We start from the raw sequence: 17,262 nt of genomic DNA, 5'->3' as shown, positions 1-17,262 counted from the left end.
TGCACTCAGATCCTCCTCTTCCCAAACCATCCTGTTTACACAACGATCTTCCTAAAATACAAATCGTCCTATTGCCAACCACTCCCTTCCTGAAACACTTTGTTCCCTTGGCTTCCATGCTCCTTGTTTCCTTCCCAGGCTCTTGCTCAGCGAATCTTCCTCCCCCCTACTCCTTAGGTCTCAGCAGTCCCAGTGCTCCGCCCAGGACCCTCCCTGCTGATGCCCGAGGCTCCAATTTCCACTTTCTCCTGTTCACTCCCCGGCCTCCTTCAGAGGATCATCCTATAGCATAAACCAGCAAGGTACACACACACACACACACACACACACACGCATGCCATTAAAAACATTCATCAACTTGAACATATAAAGATATGTGATAATCTGATTAACCACCGTCTCCCTTACAAGCCTGAAAGTCCCATGAAAGTAAGGATGGTCATGTGTGTTTCATTCACCACTAGCTGCTACTGTTGCCAGTGTTGAATGAACACACAATAAATGAATGTTTTTTGACTTAAAAGTCGCAGGGGTCAATCCCTGATTCAGGAAGATCCCACATGCCACTGGACAACTAAGCCCAAGCACCACAACTACTGAAGCCCACGTGCCCTAGAGCACATGCTCCATAGCAAGAGAAGCCAAATGTACCACAACTAGAGAGCAGCCCTCACTGTCTGCAACGAGAGAAAGCCTGGGCACAGCAACAAAGACCCAGCACAGCCATAGATAAATAAATAGAGCCGTTTAAAAAAAAAATTCTCGCTCACCCACCCCATCCCTACTCCCTACTGTCTAATCACATCAAAACTCCTGAATACAGCATTCAAGGTGCTTCACATGCTAAGCTCTACCTTAGCAGTTCCGAACTTTCTGGATCATGTTCCATGTCCATCATGTGCTAAACCACACCAGACTGCTCCCTTCCCACAATTAAATCCTGAATTTTCAGGCCAGATTTCTTTCTCCTTCCTCTGCCTGCAACTCTTTGCTCCCTCCTGTGGTCTGTCTGGACACAAATTATCTGATATGGCTGAGCTCTAATGTTACCTAGCATAGTCTTGCTCCATCCACCCCACCCCAACTCCTAACACAATTCACTACTCAACTGCCTGTGTTTCCCCAGTGCCACATGCTAACATATATCATCATAACATTAAAATTACACGTCTGTATCTGTTTCCCCAATTCATTGTGACCTTGAGCACCCAAACTCTTGGCCACCGAGTGATTCACTTAACTATTAGTTGAAATGAACTAAACTGAGAACATTAAACATCTTGGAAGAAAAGTTATGGCCAATCTAGACAGCATATTAAAAAGCAGAGACATTACTTTGCTGATAAAGATCCATACAGTCAAACCTATGGTTTTTGCCGTAGTCATGCATGGATGTGAGAGCTGGACCATAAAGAAAGCTGAGTGCCAAAGAATTGATGCTTCTGAACTGTGGTGTTGAAGAAGACTCTTGAGAGTCCCTTGGACTGCAAAGAGATCCAACCAGTCAATCCTAAAGGAAATCATTGGAAGGACTGATGTTGAAGCTGAAACTCCAATACTTTGGCCACTTGATGCGAAGAACTGACTCACTGAAAAAGACCCTCATGCTGGGAAAGATTGAAGGCAGGAGGAGAAGGGGATGACAGAGGATGAGATGGTTGGATGGCATCATCGACTCGCTGGACATAAGTCTGAGCAAGCTCTGGAAGTTGGTGATGGACAGGGAAGCCCGGCGTGCTGCAGTCCATGGGGTCACGAAGAGTCAGGCACGACTGAGCGACTGAACAGAACTGAACTGAATGGTTCAGGAGCCCATCAAAAACAGACATAAATTCACAAGGATGATTTTCAAGCAAATGTAATAAAACTGGGGAGATGTATATTCTAATACCGAATGATGTTGAAATTCACAAATTCACATTAAAATAACTCATGAAGCCTGGATCAACCTCAGGAATAGTAAAGAAGGGATAATAAACATTCATTTGGTAGCAAGGGAAAGCAGGATGCTGAGCCAGATACAGTAAAGCATTCCACGACTTTAGCTCTCCTCATTATTTGCAAGCAAAGATGTTACCACACAGAAATGATTTTTCCCTCCCTTGGGTTCAACCGTAACCCTTTCCAGACCAAGAAGATGGTGCACAAAGCAAATGTTTAAGAAAAAACTCCCTTATGAGCTGAAGCACTAGAATGGAGTTAGACCTTTTCCCTCCAGTATCTGTTCCCCTTCCCAAGCCAGTTCACAAGGGTCAAGGCAGTAACAGAAAGAAGATTCGAGAGACTTTTCCAGAATCCTTTCAAATCAAAAGGAGCTACACCCACGCCTTCCCAGGACCCCTCACCCAGAGAGAAAACCAAGTTCAATTCAATTATTATAATACAACCCACCTACCAAGGGTGGGGCCAAGTACTGAGTCCCCAAACAATAGAGTAATACATTCATTTCCCCTGAGAAGTCTGAATCCAGGAGCAGCAGACAGAGCATGTATTCTGGGCACAGACCAACATGAGTTCAAATCCGAGCACTGGCCAAACTCATCTGCAGGTGTGAGAAGTCAAGCTAGTCGTTATTTTAGGAAGGAAGGGTGTGGTAGAGATTGGAACATGAGTGACGGTAACACAATCCTCACTGACCTTCGTGGCAGTTGCAGGGGCGTATTCACTTTGTGAAAACTCACTGAACTGCAGAGATATTTGTACACCTGAGGCTTTCCAGGTGGAAAGAATCCACCTGCAGGAGACACAAGCCATGCGGGTTTGATCCCTGGGTTGGAAAGATACCCTGGAGTAGGAAATGGCAACCAACTCCAGTATTCTTGCCTGGGAAATTTCATGGACAGAGGAGCCTGGAGGGCTAACTAAGGAGCCAGACACGACTGAATGACAGAGCACGTATACCCATTCACCTCTCTGAACTTTCATCAGATTTCATCTCAGGGGAAAAAAAAAATCTATATCCTATAGAGTTGTCCTAGAAAGAATATATTTGCCATAATGATAGGAAATACTAAATGTAACTGTATATTGATGTACTCAATAAGAGTTAATGTATCAAAATAATGAAACATATTTAAGAGAGCTTGGCCTCAAAAGTTGGTTAACTGCATCGCCAAGTTCCCACACGAGGCCTTCCATCCCAGGAGGTACTGTATTCTGTTCCAGTGGGTTCATATAAGGTAAGTGAACACCCGTGATTTTTGCCCAACAGAGTGGCCTGGGAAGGAAACAGAATCGGTACTCCACGAACTCTCTAGATAAATCCTGAATAACAGGCAGCTCTGCAGTGGGTTAGGTCCACACGTCAGCAAGTACCAGTCTTTCCCCTCCTATTCCCAGCTGTGCGTAGAACACAACTCATAACTCAGGGGAAGGCAGAGGAAAACAATTCACAAAGAACCCAGCAATCTTGAAGCGAACTTATGCTCAAACCATCCCCTGGTGGCTCAGTGGTAAGGAATCCTCCTGCCAATGCAGGAGATGTGGGTTCAATCCCTGGATCGGGAAAATCCCCTGGAGTAGGAAATGGCAACCCACTCCAGTGTTCTTGCTGGGAAGTTCCATGGACAGAGGAGCTTGGCAGGCTACGGTCCATGAGGTCGCAAAGAATCAGACAAGACTCAGCAACTAAACAACAAATACCACAACAAACCCCACATCGCATAGGCGGGAAGCCCGACATGCAAAGAAGCCGCCTGGCTTTTCCAACCTCATGCTGCTGGAAACAGCCAGGTTTCCTGACTGACTCCTGCCTACTGTTCTTTCCCAGCAGCAAGAGGAAACAACTCCCCTCCACGGGGAAATGTGAACCACTCCTGCCTTCGGCAGGACTGGCAACCACACACGCACAGGAGGAGGAGACGAACTTGTTCTGGCTTTTTTTTCTCTCCAGTCTTATGACACGGCCCTCTGCCACCACAACGTTATCGTGAAGAAACAGTCGGAGCCTGCCTGTGAAGGGATCTCCCTACCAAGGCTGGAGGATCCCACTTCTGGCTGGAGACTAACACAGCAAGCCTGGAAATACAGCTGGACCCTCTGAAAGGTGGACCCCACCTCACCAGCATCACACAGATGCAGGGAGAACTGACAAATTACAGTTTGTGAGGTAGCTGGAAACCTGCTTTAGAGATGCGACACTTTTATTCATCATTTAATAGCTTCCAGTGTCAAGTGGAGGAAAAGCCACACATTTTTACCTCCCACTGAAAAAAAGGCATTTTGTCATAATATGAAGCATTTCCCAAATCCATTCTCAACAAATTATAGAAATACAGATTTCCTATTTCCCTTCTGAAGGAATGACTATCTCCTTTAAGGAAGACACTTAGCAGAGAGATGACTAGAATTCAAATTTCCCAAGTTCATTTGAATACGAAGTTCAATGACTATCCAAGTTAAAAGCAGGCAAAAATATTTTCCCTTGCAAACCAGAAATTTACTGGAAGTAATTACAAGACGATACACTAAAAAATTAAATTCCAATGCTTTTAAGAAAGAAAACTATTGTGCTAATAGTCTTAATCAAAGAGTTTTCCGAGGTTGAAATAAGGCGTCTGCTTTCCCAGAGAAGTCACCAAAAAGGAAGCCAACGAAGGGTGAATGTCTTTTCAAGTATATTCAGTCATTCATTCCATAAATATTTACTGAGTCTTTACTTGTGCCAGGTATTGTTCTAGGCTCTGAGGCTACAAAAGTGGAGAGAAAAGTCTTTGTTTTCACAGAGCTCACATTCCAGTGTTACTGAGAGGGTGAATTAATTCTGAGGTTTCAGAAAAACCACAGGAATCAGAGACAGTGCAAGACAGCCACTCCAGGTATTTTCCTGGATTGTCCAAGCATGCAGGCTTCAAGGTAAAATTAAATTACTTCTTCACTTTGAAGTCAAAATATAGTAAAGAATATTTCTTCCTTTTTTAACACTTCTTTGGGCATATTTAAAGTATCCAAAGTTTTGACACATGTCACACTCAGAAAATCAGAGCCAAGTTCAAGATAACAGACATATTCATCACCCCTCCCCAGGCTGCTTCACACCTTTTGTGATCCCTTTCACATCTCCCCGAGCCATCTCACTGCCAGTTACCCCAATCTGATTTCTGTCACTACAGATTAGTTTGCTTTTTTGAGAACAGAATTCATGAGATCTCCTTCATCCAGCACATTGATGTTGAGATTCATCCATGACATTGTGTGTAGCAATCATTCATTCCTTTTCATGGCTGAGTAGTATTCCATAATGTGACCACTTTCCAGGTTGGTGCCATGACAAATGAGGCTGCCTAATTCTGATAAACTCTCTTTCCCCTGAGTCCCAGTTTGCATCACAGTTTGCATCATCTCCGAAGACCCCCAGCATTTAAGGTTTTCCATCCCTCCCTTCAGATACCCCGGAGAACTTAGGATATACCACATGTGGCTAATGGAGAAGGCATCCCTTCATCCTGGAAACAGATTTTAAAGATCATGAAAAACCTCACCTTGGGTTGTTCATCCTCAGGGTCTTACCTGTGAATATTGGATATGCTTGCAGTGACCATGATTCCATAGCACATTAACACCAGCACAAAAAGATGCACAGAATACCTGCAGGATATCGTGGGGAGAAAGGGAGGACACCGAATGTATTTCCTATTATCATACCTCTTGGCGGTCTCCACCTCCACTCCCACCAAAAAGCAAGTGATCAGTCAACTCATGTTTATTTAAGAGAAAATAAATCAAGTATTTTCATTCTATGCAAGTAAGATACCTTGATAAGACACTAGGAAGTCATGACATAGACCTCCAACTGCAGAGAAGAGAGTTCTTTCTAACTTCAAAGTATCAAGACCAAAACTGAGCTGCCCCAGACACCATCACTTTGACCAGGGGGTGATTCAAAATACTCATCATCCTTTCTCAAATTTTCATTGGAGGAAGAGGAGCCATAAGCTACTACTCTGAACAAATTCCCTCAAGTTGGACTTCTAGAAATGTTCATTCCTGGAACTTCTTTCCTAAGAAGTGTCCCTTCCAGGGAACCTGCCCAGCTTACCTAGTAGAGAAAAGGCTTTCCCTGCTAAAGAAAGACACATTCCCATAGACGGGCCCTAAAACTATTCTTCTACTCTAAGTGCAGAATTAATGCCAGCATCTCTAGCAGTGATACAAGAAAAACACCAATAGCTATAACACTTAGGACAAGTTCCTTGCTGGGAAAATTTAACCTTAGAGCATTCCATTTACATGACCCTGGGTGAGATCAGCAGAAGTCTAATTTTAAGAAAAACTCACTGAATTAACTTCTATTAGAGTCAATTTATTGGTTTCAGTTTCTGGAAATTCCTGCAATATACCCATTATTTTACAATAATAGTAAATGTCATATTTTTTCTTCCTTAGTGTCTGGGAAATGCCAAGAGTATCTCCACAAAAACACTCAAATGATAAACATTTAGAATGTAGGAGGTTCATACTCACCAGCCAAAACAAAAGATGACAAAATAGATGCCAAAAATGGTGGCAAACGCATGCCGGACATCAGGACTGGTTTTACCAGGACTCAAGTAGAGGCGGAACCAGAAAGCAGCAAACAACGCAAAGAGCTGGCAGGCCACAAAATTCACCTATAAGGGGAAATGAGAATCAGAACCTTTACTGTTTGGCCTGTGTGTGAATTTTCTTTCCCTCCTTCTTTCAGATTCTACATCAAGATGCCTCTCAGACACGGATGTTTTGCTCAGTAGAGCATTCGTTTGGAGAAGGTTAAAAGATAACCATACCCTCATCTGGTAGAAGAAGTGATAAACCCAAAAGTTTCTTCTCCAATCCTTTGAGATGAGGCAAAGTTGCTTTCCCACCGACAAACTGGAGATTTTTTTTTACCGGAAAGAGCCTTAGTTGACTGTGAGGTCACTTTGCTGAGCGTCTTCCCTTACCCCCAGCCCTTAGCATTATCCTAAGATAAAGAACATATTCTTTTCGAGAGGCAGATGAATCAAATCCTTGAGGCTTCCCTCACTGTGAAGTGAAAGTCGCTCAGTTGTGTCCAACTCTTTGCGACCCCGTGGACTACACAGGCCATGGAATTCTCCAGGCCAGAATACTGGAGTGGGTAGCCTTTCCCTTCCCCAGGGGATCTTCCCAACCCAGGGATCGAACCCAGGTCTCCCGCATTGCAGGTGGATTCTTTACCAGTTGAGCCATAAGGGAAGCCCAAGAATACTGGAGTGGGTAGCCTATCCTTTCTTCAGCGGATCTTCCTGACCCAAGAATTGAACCAGGGTCTCCTGCATTGCAGGCAGATTCTTTACCAATTGAACTATCAAGGGAAGCCCTTTCCCTCACTGATACCTAAGAAATCAAATGCTTCTCCAAAACAATCATCAGCTGGTCTGGGGGGGCTTTTTTTAAGTTTTTTTTAATATGGACCATTTTTTTTAAGTATTTATTGAACTTATGATAATATTGCTTCTGCTTTATGTTTTGGTTTTTTGGCCCTGAGGTATGTGGGATCTTAGCTCCCCAACCAGGGATCGAACCTGCAACCCGCTGCAGGGAGTGAAGTCTTAACCAGAGAAGTCCCTCATCAGCTGTTTTTTGACTCTAATTTTTCTCATTTTAAATTAACAACAAATAAGAGCATTGCCCAAATCCAAGGGGGGTACCCCAAAGACCCTCAGAAAAAGAGATAGCCCTGCATTAAACTTTTAATATCAAAACTCTCTAGTTATGCAAAATAGGTACCATATTTCCTCAGAAAAATCTCAATGACCTCTCTCTCAAAAATATTTTACCTGAAAGAAACTATAAAATATTTATAATTTCCTGATATCCTTAGGTATTCAGAGTACATCATGAGAAACACTGGGCTGGACGAAGCACAAGCTGCAATCAAGATTGCCAGGAAAAATATCAATAACCTCAGATATGCAGATGACACCACCCTTATGGCAGAAAGTGAAGAAGAACTAAAGAGCCTCTTGATGAAAGTGAAAGAGGAGAGTGAAAAAGTCAGCTTAAAACTCAACATTCAGAAAACTAAGATCGTGGCATCTAGTCCAATCACTTCATGGCAAATAGATGGGGAAACAGTGGAAACAGTGAGAGACTTTATTTTGGGGGGGCTCCAAAATCACTGCAGATGATGACTGCAGCCATGAAATTAAAAGACGCTTACTCCTTGGAAGGAAAGTTATGACCAACCTAGACAGCATATTAAAAAGCAGAGACATTACTTTGCCAACAAGGGTCCGTCCAGTCAAAGCTATGGTTTTTCCAGCAGTCATGTATGGATGTGAGAGTTGGACTATGAAGAAAGCTGAGTGCTGAAGAATTGATGCTTTTGAACTGTGGTACTGAAGAAGACTCTTGAGAATCCCTTGGACTACAAGGAGATCCAACCAGTCCATTGTAAAGGAAATCAGCCCTGAATATTCACTGGAAGGACTGATGCTGAAACTCCAATACTTTGGCCACCTATGTGAAGAACTGACTCATTGGAAAAGACCCTGATGCTGGGAAAGACTGAAGGCAGGAGGAGAAGGGGACGACAGAGGATGAGATGGTTGAATGGCGTCACCAACTCAATGGTCTGAGTAAACTCCGGGAGTTGGTGATGGACAGGGAGGCCTGGCGTGCTGCGGTCCATGGGGTCACAAAGAGTCGGACACAACTGAGCAACTAAACTAAACTGAACTGATGATACCCTTAGGAAAGAGCAAGGGACTTAACACAAAATATATTGAAAGGTTTAACCATTAAATTAACCCTAGAAAAGTAATTTAGCCTTTTCAGAGTATTCAGAATGAAAACTGAAGTTTTCAGTTTTCTGTTTAGAAGTTTGCTTTTAGAAGGGATCAAGGATATAGTATCTGAATAAATCCTCAACTTCAGCCTTGACAGTTTTTCATGGTACAAAAAAACTGTGGCTGTTAGTGAAATTCATCAGGGTTATTATGCTCCATGGTAGGGCTGGAGGTAGGCGACATCAGCTCTACTCCAGCTTAACTATTTTGGTAATAAAAGAAAACAAGAATGCTCCTTATAATTCATAGGAAATACTCTTAAGAATTTTATTTTGAAGAATTGACTGTGCTGATTTTCCCCTCTATTTGGAGATCGCTCTCCACAAGTCTTTCCAAAAACATGTTCCCACTACCGTCCCACCCTTACTCTCTACCTTGAAAGACAGAGATGAGGTGAAGTTTGATCCTCTCTTGTGTGATCTGGTCGTATCTCTTTATAGACTAAATGTACAGCTAGCATCTCACACATAGGGACTTCCAGGCAGACCAGTGTTAAGATTTCACCTTCCAATGCAGGGGGTGCGGGTTTGCTCCCTGGTCAGAGAGCTAAGATCCCACATGCCTCAGGGCCAAAAACCCAAAACATAAAACAGAAGCAATATTATAACAAATTCAATAAAGACTTTAAAAAATGGTCCACATCAAAAAAAAAAAAAATCTTTAAAGAAAAAAACCTCATGCACACACAAATAGAAAAATAACTGTCTCAGCAAAGTTCTGAATATAAAGGAACTAGCAACTAGAAAGTCAAAGTTACGATCATCTGTAGGTGGTCAATCACACGTTCCTTCCTTCTCTCAGTCCAGGGACCAGCCCACAGTGGAACGTAGTGACTCAGAAGTGCAAACAAGGAGAAATCTGCTCTATTCTTTCTGGCTGGCCAGTAATCACTGAGCATCCCTGGCCATGAGGAGTGATTCAGAAAGGCTACCCACTCCAGTATTCTGGCCCAGAGAATTCCATGGACCGTATAGTCCATGGGGTCGCAGAGAGTCGGACACGACTGAGTGACTTTCACTCACACTCAGGGGCTAGAACAGCAGTTCTCACAAGTATGGCTTCAGCCCAGCAGCCTCACCTGTGTTAGAAGCACACACTCTCGGGCCCCACCCCTGGCCTATTAGCTATGTCCAGGGTGGGCCCAGCAATCTGCATTTATCACACCCCCCGAGAGACTGCACACTCAAGCTTAAGAGCCACTGGGCTAGAGGAGAAAGGAGGCATGATCTCTGCCTGCAGGAGCTTATAGTCTACCTGGCAACAGAACACAGATAACCCACAAGTAATTGTAAAATGACATTAACGCTGTGTGCCCTTTACACCCAAAGTAAATGAGAAGTTCACGGTTAAGGAGGGATGAGACTCAGACGGACAATCAGGAAATAAATGAAAATTGAGGAATGTTAGGAACATTTAAAAATACTGTTGCCTAGGCCCTCTCCTCAAGCATTCTGATGTAACTGGCCTGGCAACAGGACTTTTCAAAGCATTCAGGTGATTCTTCTATGCAGGCAGGATGGATACAACTTGGTTTAGAAGAATAGAGTCCTACAGAGGCACCCATTATGAGCTCGACTTTTCCAGAATGAAAAACACAGGATAGGGAGGTTGGACTGTGCAAGTTATGGGCAAGGATGAAGTGAAATAGATTTAATAGTGATCAAAGCCTGCATCCATCACTCAGCCAACCCCAAGTCTCCTGAGCTGGGCTGGTTGTCTTCAAGACCCCTCTAAACCTATCGTCAAGGAACAGCGGGCCTCACTTTAGGAAAATCACATCTGACTTTGTTACCCTAGGGACTGAAAATGAGAAAAAGACGACTCACTTGGCCATGGGAGCAATCTGCTATTTTTTTATAATAGTCACCATAATATCATGTGTAACCAACAGAATGCCCTCGTTCTGCCACTAAAAGGTCAACTGGGTGGACTTAGGTAATTCATGGGTTAATTTCACAAACATTTACTGATTGACTCCATACATAGGATACTGGGGACAGTGAGCAAGACATTGTCACTACCCTCAAGTCAAGAAGAGGAAACTTTCATGCTCTGGGTTTCAATTCCTTTTGAAGTGGTCTTCCATGCCTAATGGATTCTGATTCCACATCTAACCAGAATCTTTTCCCTGAACTGTTGGTGCCCAAATGCAACACTTCACTATGGATTAAAAGTTTCCCCCCTGGACACAAACACAACCCACCCCTCCACCTTCTTCCCAGCAGTGAGTCTCTAGCCAACCCTCAGATGGCTAGCTGAGGGTTCCAGGGCGAACTATTCTAAGGCGAAACTGAAAACACACAATGGCAGCACTTAGTTCTAGCAGGAAGGTTCTAGCAGAATTGCTTTTCAATTACTAGAGGTACATCCTAAAAGGTACATGCTGAACCACAATTAGATACCACTTCACACCCATTAGGATGGTGATTATTTTAAAAACAAAATAATGAGCATTGGCAAGGATTTAGAGAAATTAGAACCCTTGTACACTGCTGGTGGGAATCGAAAATGGTACCGTTGCTATGGAAAACAGTATGGTGGTTCTTCAAAAAATTATAATACAGCAATTCCACTTTTGGGTGTATACCCAAAAGAACTGAAAGCAGGGTCCTGAAGAGATATCTGCCCACTAGGTTTAGAGCAGCATTATTCACAACAGTCAAAAGACAGAAACAACCCAAATGTTTATCAACAGATGAATGGATAAGCAAAATGTGGTATAAATACACACAATGGAATATTGTTCAACCTTGAAATGGGGGAAATTCTGACACATGCTACAACACAGATGAACCCTGAAGATATTATCCTAGGTGAAATAATCCAGACACAGAAGGACAAATATCTGATTCCACTTATATAAGGTACCAGGCTTCCCTCATAGATCAGCTGAGAAAGAATCCACCTGCAATGCGTGAGACCTGGCTTTGATCCCTAGGTTGGGAAGATGCCCTGGAGAAGGGAAAGGCTACCCACTCCAGTATTCTAGCCTGGAGAATGCCATGGACTGTGTAGTCCATGGGGTCGTAAAGAGTTGGACATGACTGAGCGACTTTCACTTCACTTCATATGAGGTACCTAGAAAAATAAAGTTTATCAAGACTGAAAGCAGAGTGGTGCTTGCCAGGGACTGAGGGGTGGAGAGAATAGGATTATTACTCAATGGGTATGGAGTTTCAGTTTTACAAGATGAAGAGAGTTCTGGAGACGGATGATTTGGTAATAGTTGCATGACAAGAGTGAGTGTACTTACTGCCGCTAAATTGTACTACATGCTTTAAAAAGGGAAACCTTGTATCTTGTATACTTTACTACAGTTTTAAAAATATACACAGGCTGGAGCACGATATCCATTTCTTTGTGTTTCCTAGTTTATATTAATACTGGTAGTTGGTAGGTATTTGGTAGTTGGTATTTCTGCAGCCAAGAGTAGCTATCTGACAGCAACTGATATACAAACATTATTAGATCTCTGCTCCTTTCCTCTCTGAAGGGCTAACAAAACTGGACATTATATTTTACATATATATATGTTACATTTCAGAAATAAATCCACAAAGGGGTTTGACTTAATCTATGGGATCTACTTCCAAATAATCTTAAAGGGAGGGAGAATGGAGTGAGTATAAGTCAGTGGCCCCCAACTCGGGATGGTGTGTCCCCAGGGGACACTTCCTGTTGTCATAACCAGAAAGTGGGGAGGGGTGTAGTGCTACTGGCATAGTAGGTGGAGGCCAGGGATCCTGCTAAATATCCTACAAGTCACAGGACAGCCTCCCATCCAAAGACTCTTCCAGTCTAAAATGTCAACACCGCCAAGGTGAAGAACCCCTGGTATTGATGAAACAAGGCTGGCCATGAGTTTAAAACCACTGAGGCAGCGTGTTAGGCACATGAAAAGTTTGCTCTCCTGTTATCTCCACATTCACCTTTATGTTTAACCTTTTTCATAATAAATATGTTTTTAAAATGACACAGCTCTGGGACTTCCCTGGTGATCCAGTGGCTAAAACGCTGTGCTCCCAGTGCAGGGGGTCTGGGTTCAACCCCTGGTCAGGGAGCTAGACCCCACATCCCACAATGAAGACCCTGTGTGTTGCAACCAAGATCCGTCACAGCCAAATAAATTAAAAAAATATTTTAAAAAATAACACAACTCTGGAAGACAAGTCACTGACCTGAGATAATACAAATTTTAAACCCTAGTGATTCCAAGTAGTTGAAATGAAGGTTTCTTTATCCTCATCAGAGGAACAGCTAAGTTAGTGAGGAAATACATATTAATATAGGAACAAACCAAAACAGTAAAGGGATGATGCCTTCCTAAATAGGAAAAGAACCACCTTTTATGAAATGATCAAACTCCTGAAAGAAGAAAGCCAAAATTGTCACAAATACAAGAGAAAAGGATTCCCCTTCAATTATAATCAAATTAAGTACTTATCACCTCCCAGTCCCTGACCAGAAATAGAACCAGGGCTTCCTTCCCTGATGGCTCAGTGGTAAAGAATCCACCTGCCAATGGAGACACGAGTTTGATCCTTGGGTTGGGAAGATCTCCTGGACTAGGAAATGGCAACCCACTCCAGTATTCTTGCCTGGAGAATTCCACGGACAAAGGAGCCTGGTGGGTTTGTGGGCTACAGTCCATGGGGTCACAAGAGTCAAACATGACTTAGAGACTCAACAACAGTCTACTGGGCTGCAAGACCTGGCTTCACCACTCACAGGTTGAAGAGTTACAAAGCTCATTTCGTCTTGGCTCCTAGTGCGTGTGGTAGAGGTAATAACAGCAGTACTAGGGACTTCTCCATTGGTCCAGTGGTTAAAACTCCAAGCTCCCAATGCAGGGTTCAATCCCTGGTCAGGGAACTAAGATCCCTCATGCCATGTGGTATGGACAAAAAAAAAAAAAAAGAATAGTGGTAGTCCTTCTCAAGTTGTTTTATGGACTAAATAAGTTAATTTAGAAGATCACTCAAAACAGTCCTGGCACTGACAAGTACTTGCTCTTAATATTATTCTATATCCACTAAATTAACACAGGAGGAGAAGGAGGCAACAGAGAATGAGATGGTTGGATGGCATTACTGACTCAATAGACATGAGTTTGAGCAAACTCCAGGAGACAGTGAAGGACAGGGAAGCCTGGTGCCCTGCAGTCCATGGCATCACAAAGAGCTAGACACACCTTAGCGAGTGAACAACAATGACAGCACACAAACTGTGTGTTCGATAAACTTAATACGCAGTCACCAGTTAAGTCACAGCACTTAACTGCTGTGTTGTTAAGAACTGGCTTCCCCAGTCTCCTCACTGTTGCCCTTGGACTGATTCCCTTTCCCACCCATCATTCAAGCAGCTGCCCAAGTCCTCCACATTCCTTTCTTCCCCAGGGACAGGCCATGCAGCCTAGGGTGAGAGAGGCAATCCCTGGGTTTTCCAGTTCCTGAGTAGAGTTTTCTAAACCTAAAGCAGAGATAAATCTGAAAGTCAAAGCAGTCTCCAGAAACATAGGAAAGTTTTTCTTTTTCCTTTTTAATTCTGAAAGCTTATCTTCATAGCTCAAGAGCAAAAGTGAAGAATTTAAAGCATGGAGTTTCACCCTAATCCCAGAGGAGAGAAAAGCTCTTTAATGATATGAGAGCTATTTTTCGGCACAAAAGTTGATAAAAATGTTTGGCCAGCAGACTGAAGGAGAGATTCCATGGGGTAGAACTAGCACTTGGGGCTTCCCCAGTGGCTCAGCAGTAAAGAATCTGCCTGTAATGCAGGAGCTTCAGGTTCAATCCCCGGGTCAAGAAGATCCCATGGAGGAGGGCATGTCAACGCGCTCCAGTATTCTCGCCTGAAGAATCCCATGGGCAGAGGAGCCTGGTGGGCTACAGTCCACAGAGTTGGACACGACTGAAGTGACTTAGCACAGAACCACACAAGACCAGCACTTAAGACACCGGGACAAAAGGGTAAAAGGAAAGATGCTCAGACCATTAAGTGGATGGGATGCCTAGAAAAGTCTAGAGGAAGGATGCAGATATCACAGTAGACGAGATGGTTGCCTGGCTTCTCAGAATGCAGCCGGGGGAGATGGCCAACTGTATAAAGAAGCACTCTAGAGGAACACAAAGATGGAGAGGCCAGCAAAGTCCCAATGGCACCGGGACCCGATGCCCACCAAGAGCACAAAAGTCTGCAACTCATTCCCAGGTGCTGCTGCTGCTGCTAAGTCGCTTCAGTCGTGTCTGACTCTGTGTGACCCCATAGACAGCAGCCCACCAGACTCCGCCATCCCTGGGATTCTCCAGGCAAGAACACTGGAGTGGGTTGCCATTTCCTTCTCCAATGCATGAAAGTGAAAAGTGAAAGTGAAGTCACTCAGTCGTGTCTGACTTCTAGCGACCCCATGGACTGGAGCCGACCAGGCTCCTCCATCCATGGGATTTTCCAGGCAAGAGTACTGGAGTGGGGTGCCATTGCCTTCTCCGATTCCCAGGTGCAGAGGGAGGCAAACCTTCACAGCCTTAAACAGGAGGTGAGCTGCCTAAAACTGGCAATTCAGCTTGAAAACTAAGTTTAATAGGGAAAAATGCTTAAAGTTCTATTTTTTGCATTATCTGTCTGTGGCTGTAAATCTTTTTTTTATATATTTTGCTTTATATTGGAATATAGATGATTAACAATGTTTTGATAATTTCAGGTAAATAGCAAAGGGACTCAACTATACATCATAAACATGCATCCATTCTCCCCCAAACTCCCCTCCTAGCCAGTCTGTGACTGTAAATTTTAAAACCACAATTTCCTATTAGAAATGTGCACCAAATTTTTAATACACATACACAAAAAAAGACACCTCAATATTATTTCTAATGGCAAAAAGAAGCAAACTAAAAGTTCAACAATTAGTAAAGACATTGGTTAACACGTGAAAAAAAGGACGCACCTGGCACTATAATCCTTTCAAAAGGAATATGGTAGATAGTATTTACTACGAGTAACACTTTTGACCAATTCCTGGAAATTTATTCATTGGAATGATAAAAAGCTTAATGCCAAACAAAAGTCAAGATATTATTTACAAGACAAAATGAAGCAAAATCTACCTACATATAGGATAATAGAGGGACAGTAATTAATGGTAAACCTGTTCAGTATAACAGTATTAAAAATGGGCCTTACAAAGCACCTATAATAAAATGAAAAACATTTGCTATAACTAATAAAAAGCAGAAGATAAAACTATATAGATATGTACAACTATATTTTAAAACATAGTAGCATGTGAAAAGGCAAAGACATGTAAAATTGAATATGGCTCTTTTATCAGGATGGCAGGAATCTTGGCAAGTTCTTTGTAAATTTTTTTCCAATTTATAATTGCAATTTCCATATGGAATTTCTCATACACACGCACCACACACAATCAGGGCATTTAAGAAACTCCTAACAATTCTTATTTAATTCTACTCACTCTATCCTCAGGGCTACATTTATTAGCACTTACTATATAAATCAAGTTGAGGGAGGAATTAGGCATAAACAGACGTTAACTTGAAAAAAGCTTCATCTTAAAGAAAAATGTGCTTTTTACAGGCAGCAAAATGTCAGGAGTTAACCATGTAGATGGGCAAAGAAGATGAAAATAGGTAGTTTTACTTTTAATAAACCCTTCCCTGGTGGTTTCAGACACAAAAGAATCTGCCTGCAATGCAGGAGACACAGGTTTGATCCCTGGATTGGGAAGATCCCCTGGAGAAGGGGATGGCAGCCCACTCCAGTATTCTTGCCTGGGAAATCCCGTGGACAGAGGAGCCTGGCGGGCTACAGTCCGTGGGGTAGCAAACAGTCAGACACGACCAAGCAACTAAGACTTTCACACTTTCATATTTAAAAGGAAGATGTGCCAAGTTTTTATTTTTCTACTGATGCCCTCCCTCTAGAGCAGGAAAGCAAGCTGCATTTCCATTCATGGTGTCCAACAACACGCCCTTCACAATGAAAGGATTGCCCAGGCCCTTCTGCAGAAGGAAATGGTATAGCACAGCTGTTTTGATCAAACACAACTCGGATTCAGCAAGAGCTCAATTTCCACCACTCTCGCAAGATTTCAAAGTCACGGCAAGGAGATAAAACATGTGCCCAGGGAGGTGGGAGGGAGTTCCAACAAGGAGGGGACATATGTACATCTATGGCTGATTCATGTATGGCAGAAACTAACACAATATTGTAAAGCAATTATCCTCCCATTAAAAAAAAAAAAAACAAAAAACCAAAAAATATGTGCCCAAGGGTCTGACTTAATTCACCAAAGGGCCATCACTCAGTGCTTAGTCGCTCAGTCGTGTCTGACTCTTTGCAACTCCATGGACTGTAGCCCACCAGGCTCCTCTGTCCATGGGGATTCTCCAGGCAAGAATACTGGAGTGGGTTGCATGTCTTCCTCCAGGGGATCTTCCCACCCCAGGGATGGAAC

The 17,262-nt window shown here is 43.0% G+C and overlaps 1 protein-coding gene across 4 annotated transcripts in view; it reads right to left on the bottom strand.

Annotated features, from left to right (window-relative positions):
• The window catches only part of MBOAT1 (membrane bound O-acyltransferase domain containing 1), a 107,859-nt gene that overhangs the window by 41,528 nt on the left and 49,069 nt on the right, over window positions 1-17,262 (bottom strand). For all 4 annotated transcript variants that reach the window (XR_006342106.1, XM_043908425.1, XM_043908426.1 and 1 more), the window contains exons 2-3: window positions 6,463-6,608; window positions 5,509-5,586 (exon numbers count right to left, since the gene is read on the bottom strand). Coding sequence is in view for 3 of the 4 variants with exons in the window: in XM_043908425.1 (XP_043764360.1) it covers window positions 5,509-5,586; window positions 6,463-6,608 (224 nt within the window). In the remaining variant the exon portion in view is untranslated. The remainder of the gene's footprint in view (window positions 1-5,508; window positions 5,587-6,462; window positions 6,609-17,262) is intronic.

The sequence above is a fragment of the Cervus elaphus genome, chromosome 7 (assembly GCF_910594005.1).
Source record: "Cervus elaphus chromosome 7, mCerEla1.1, whole genome shotgun sequence".
Taxonomy (NCBI): domain Eukaryota; kingdom Metazoa; phylum Chordata; class Mammalia; order Artiodactyla; family Cervidae; genus Cervus; species Cervus elaphus.
Note: the sequence above shows the minus strand (reverse complement) of the source record. Positions and strands in the feature narration are given on the sequence as shown.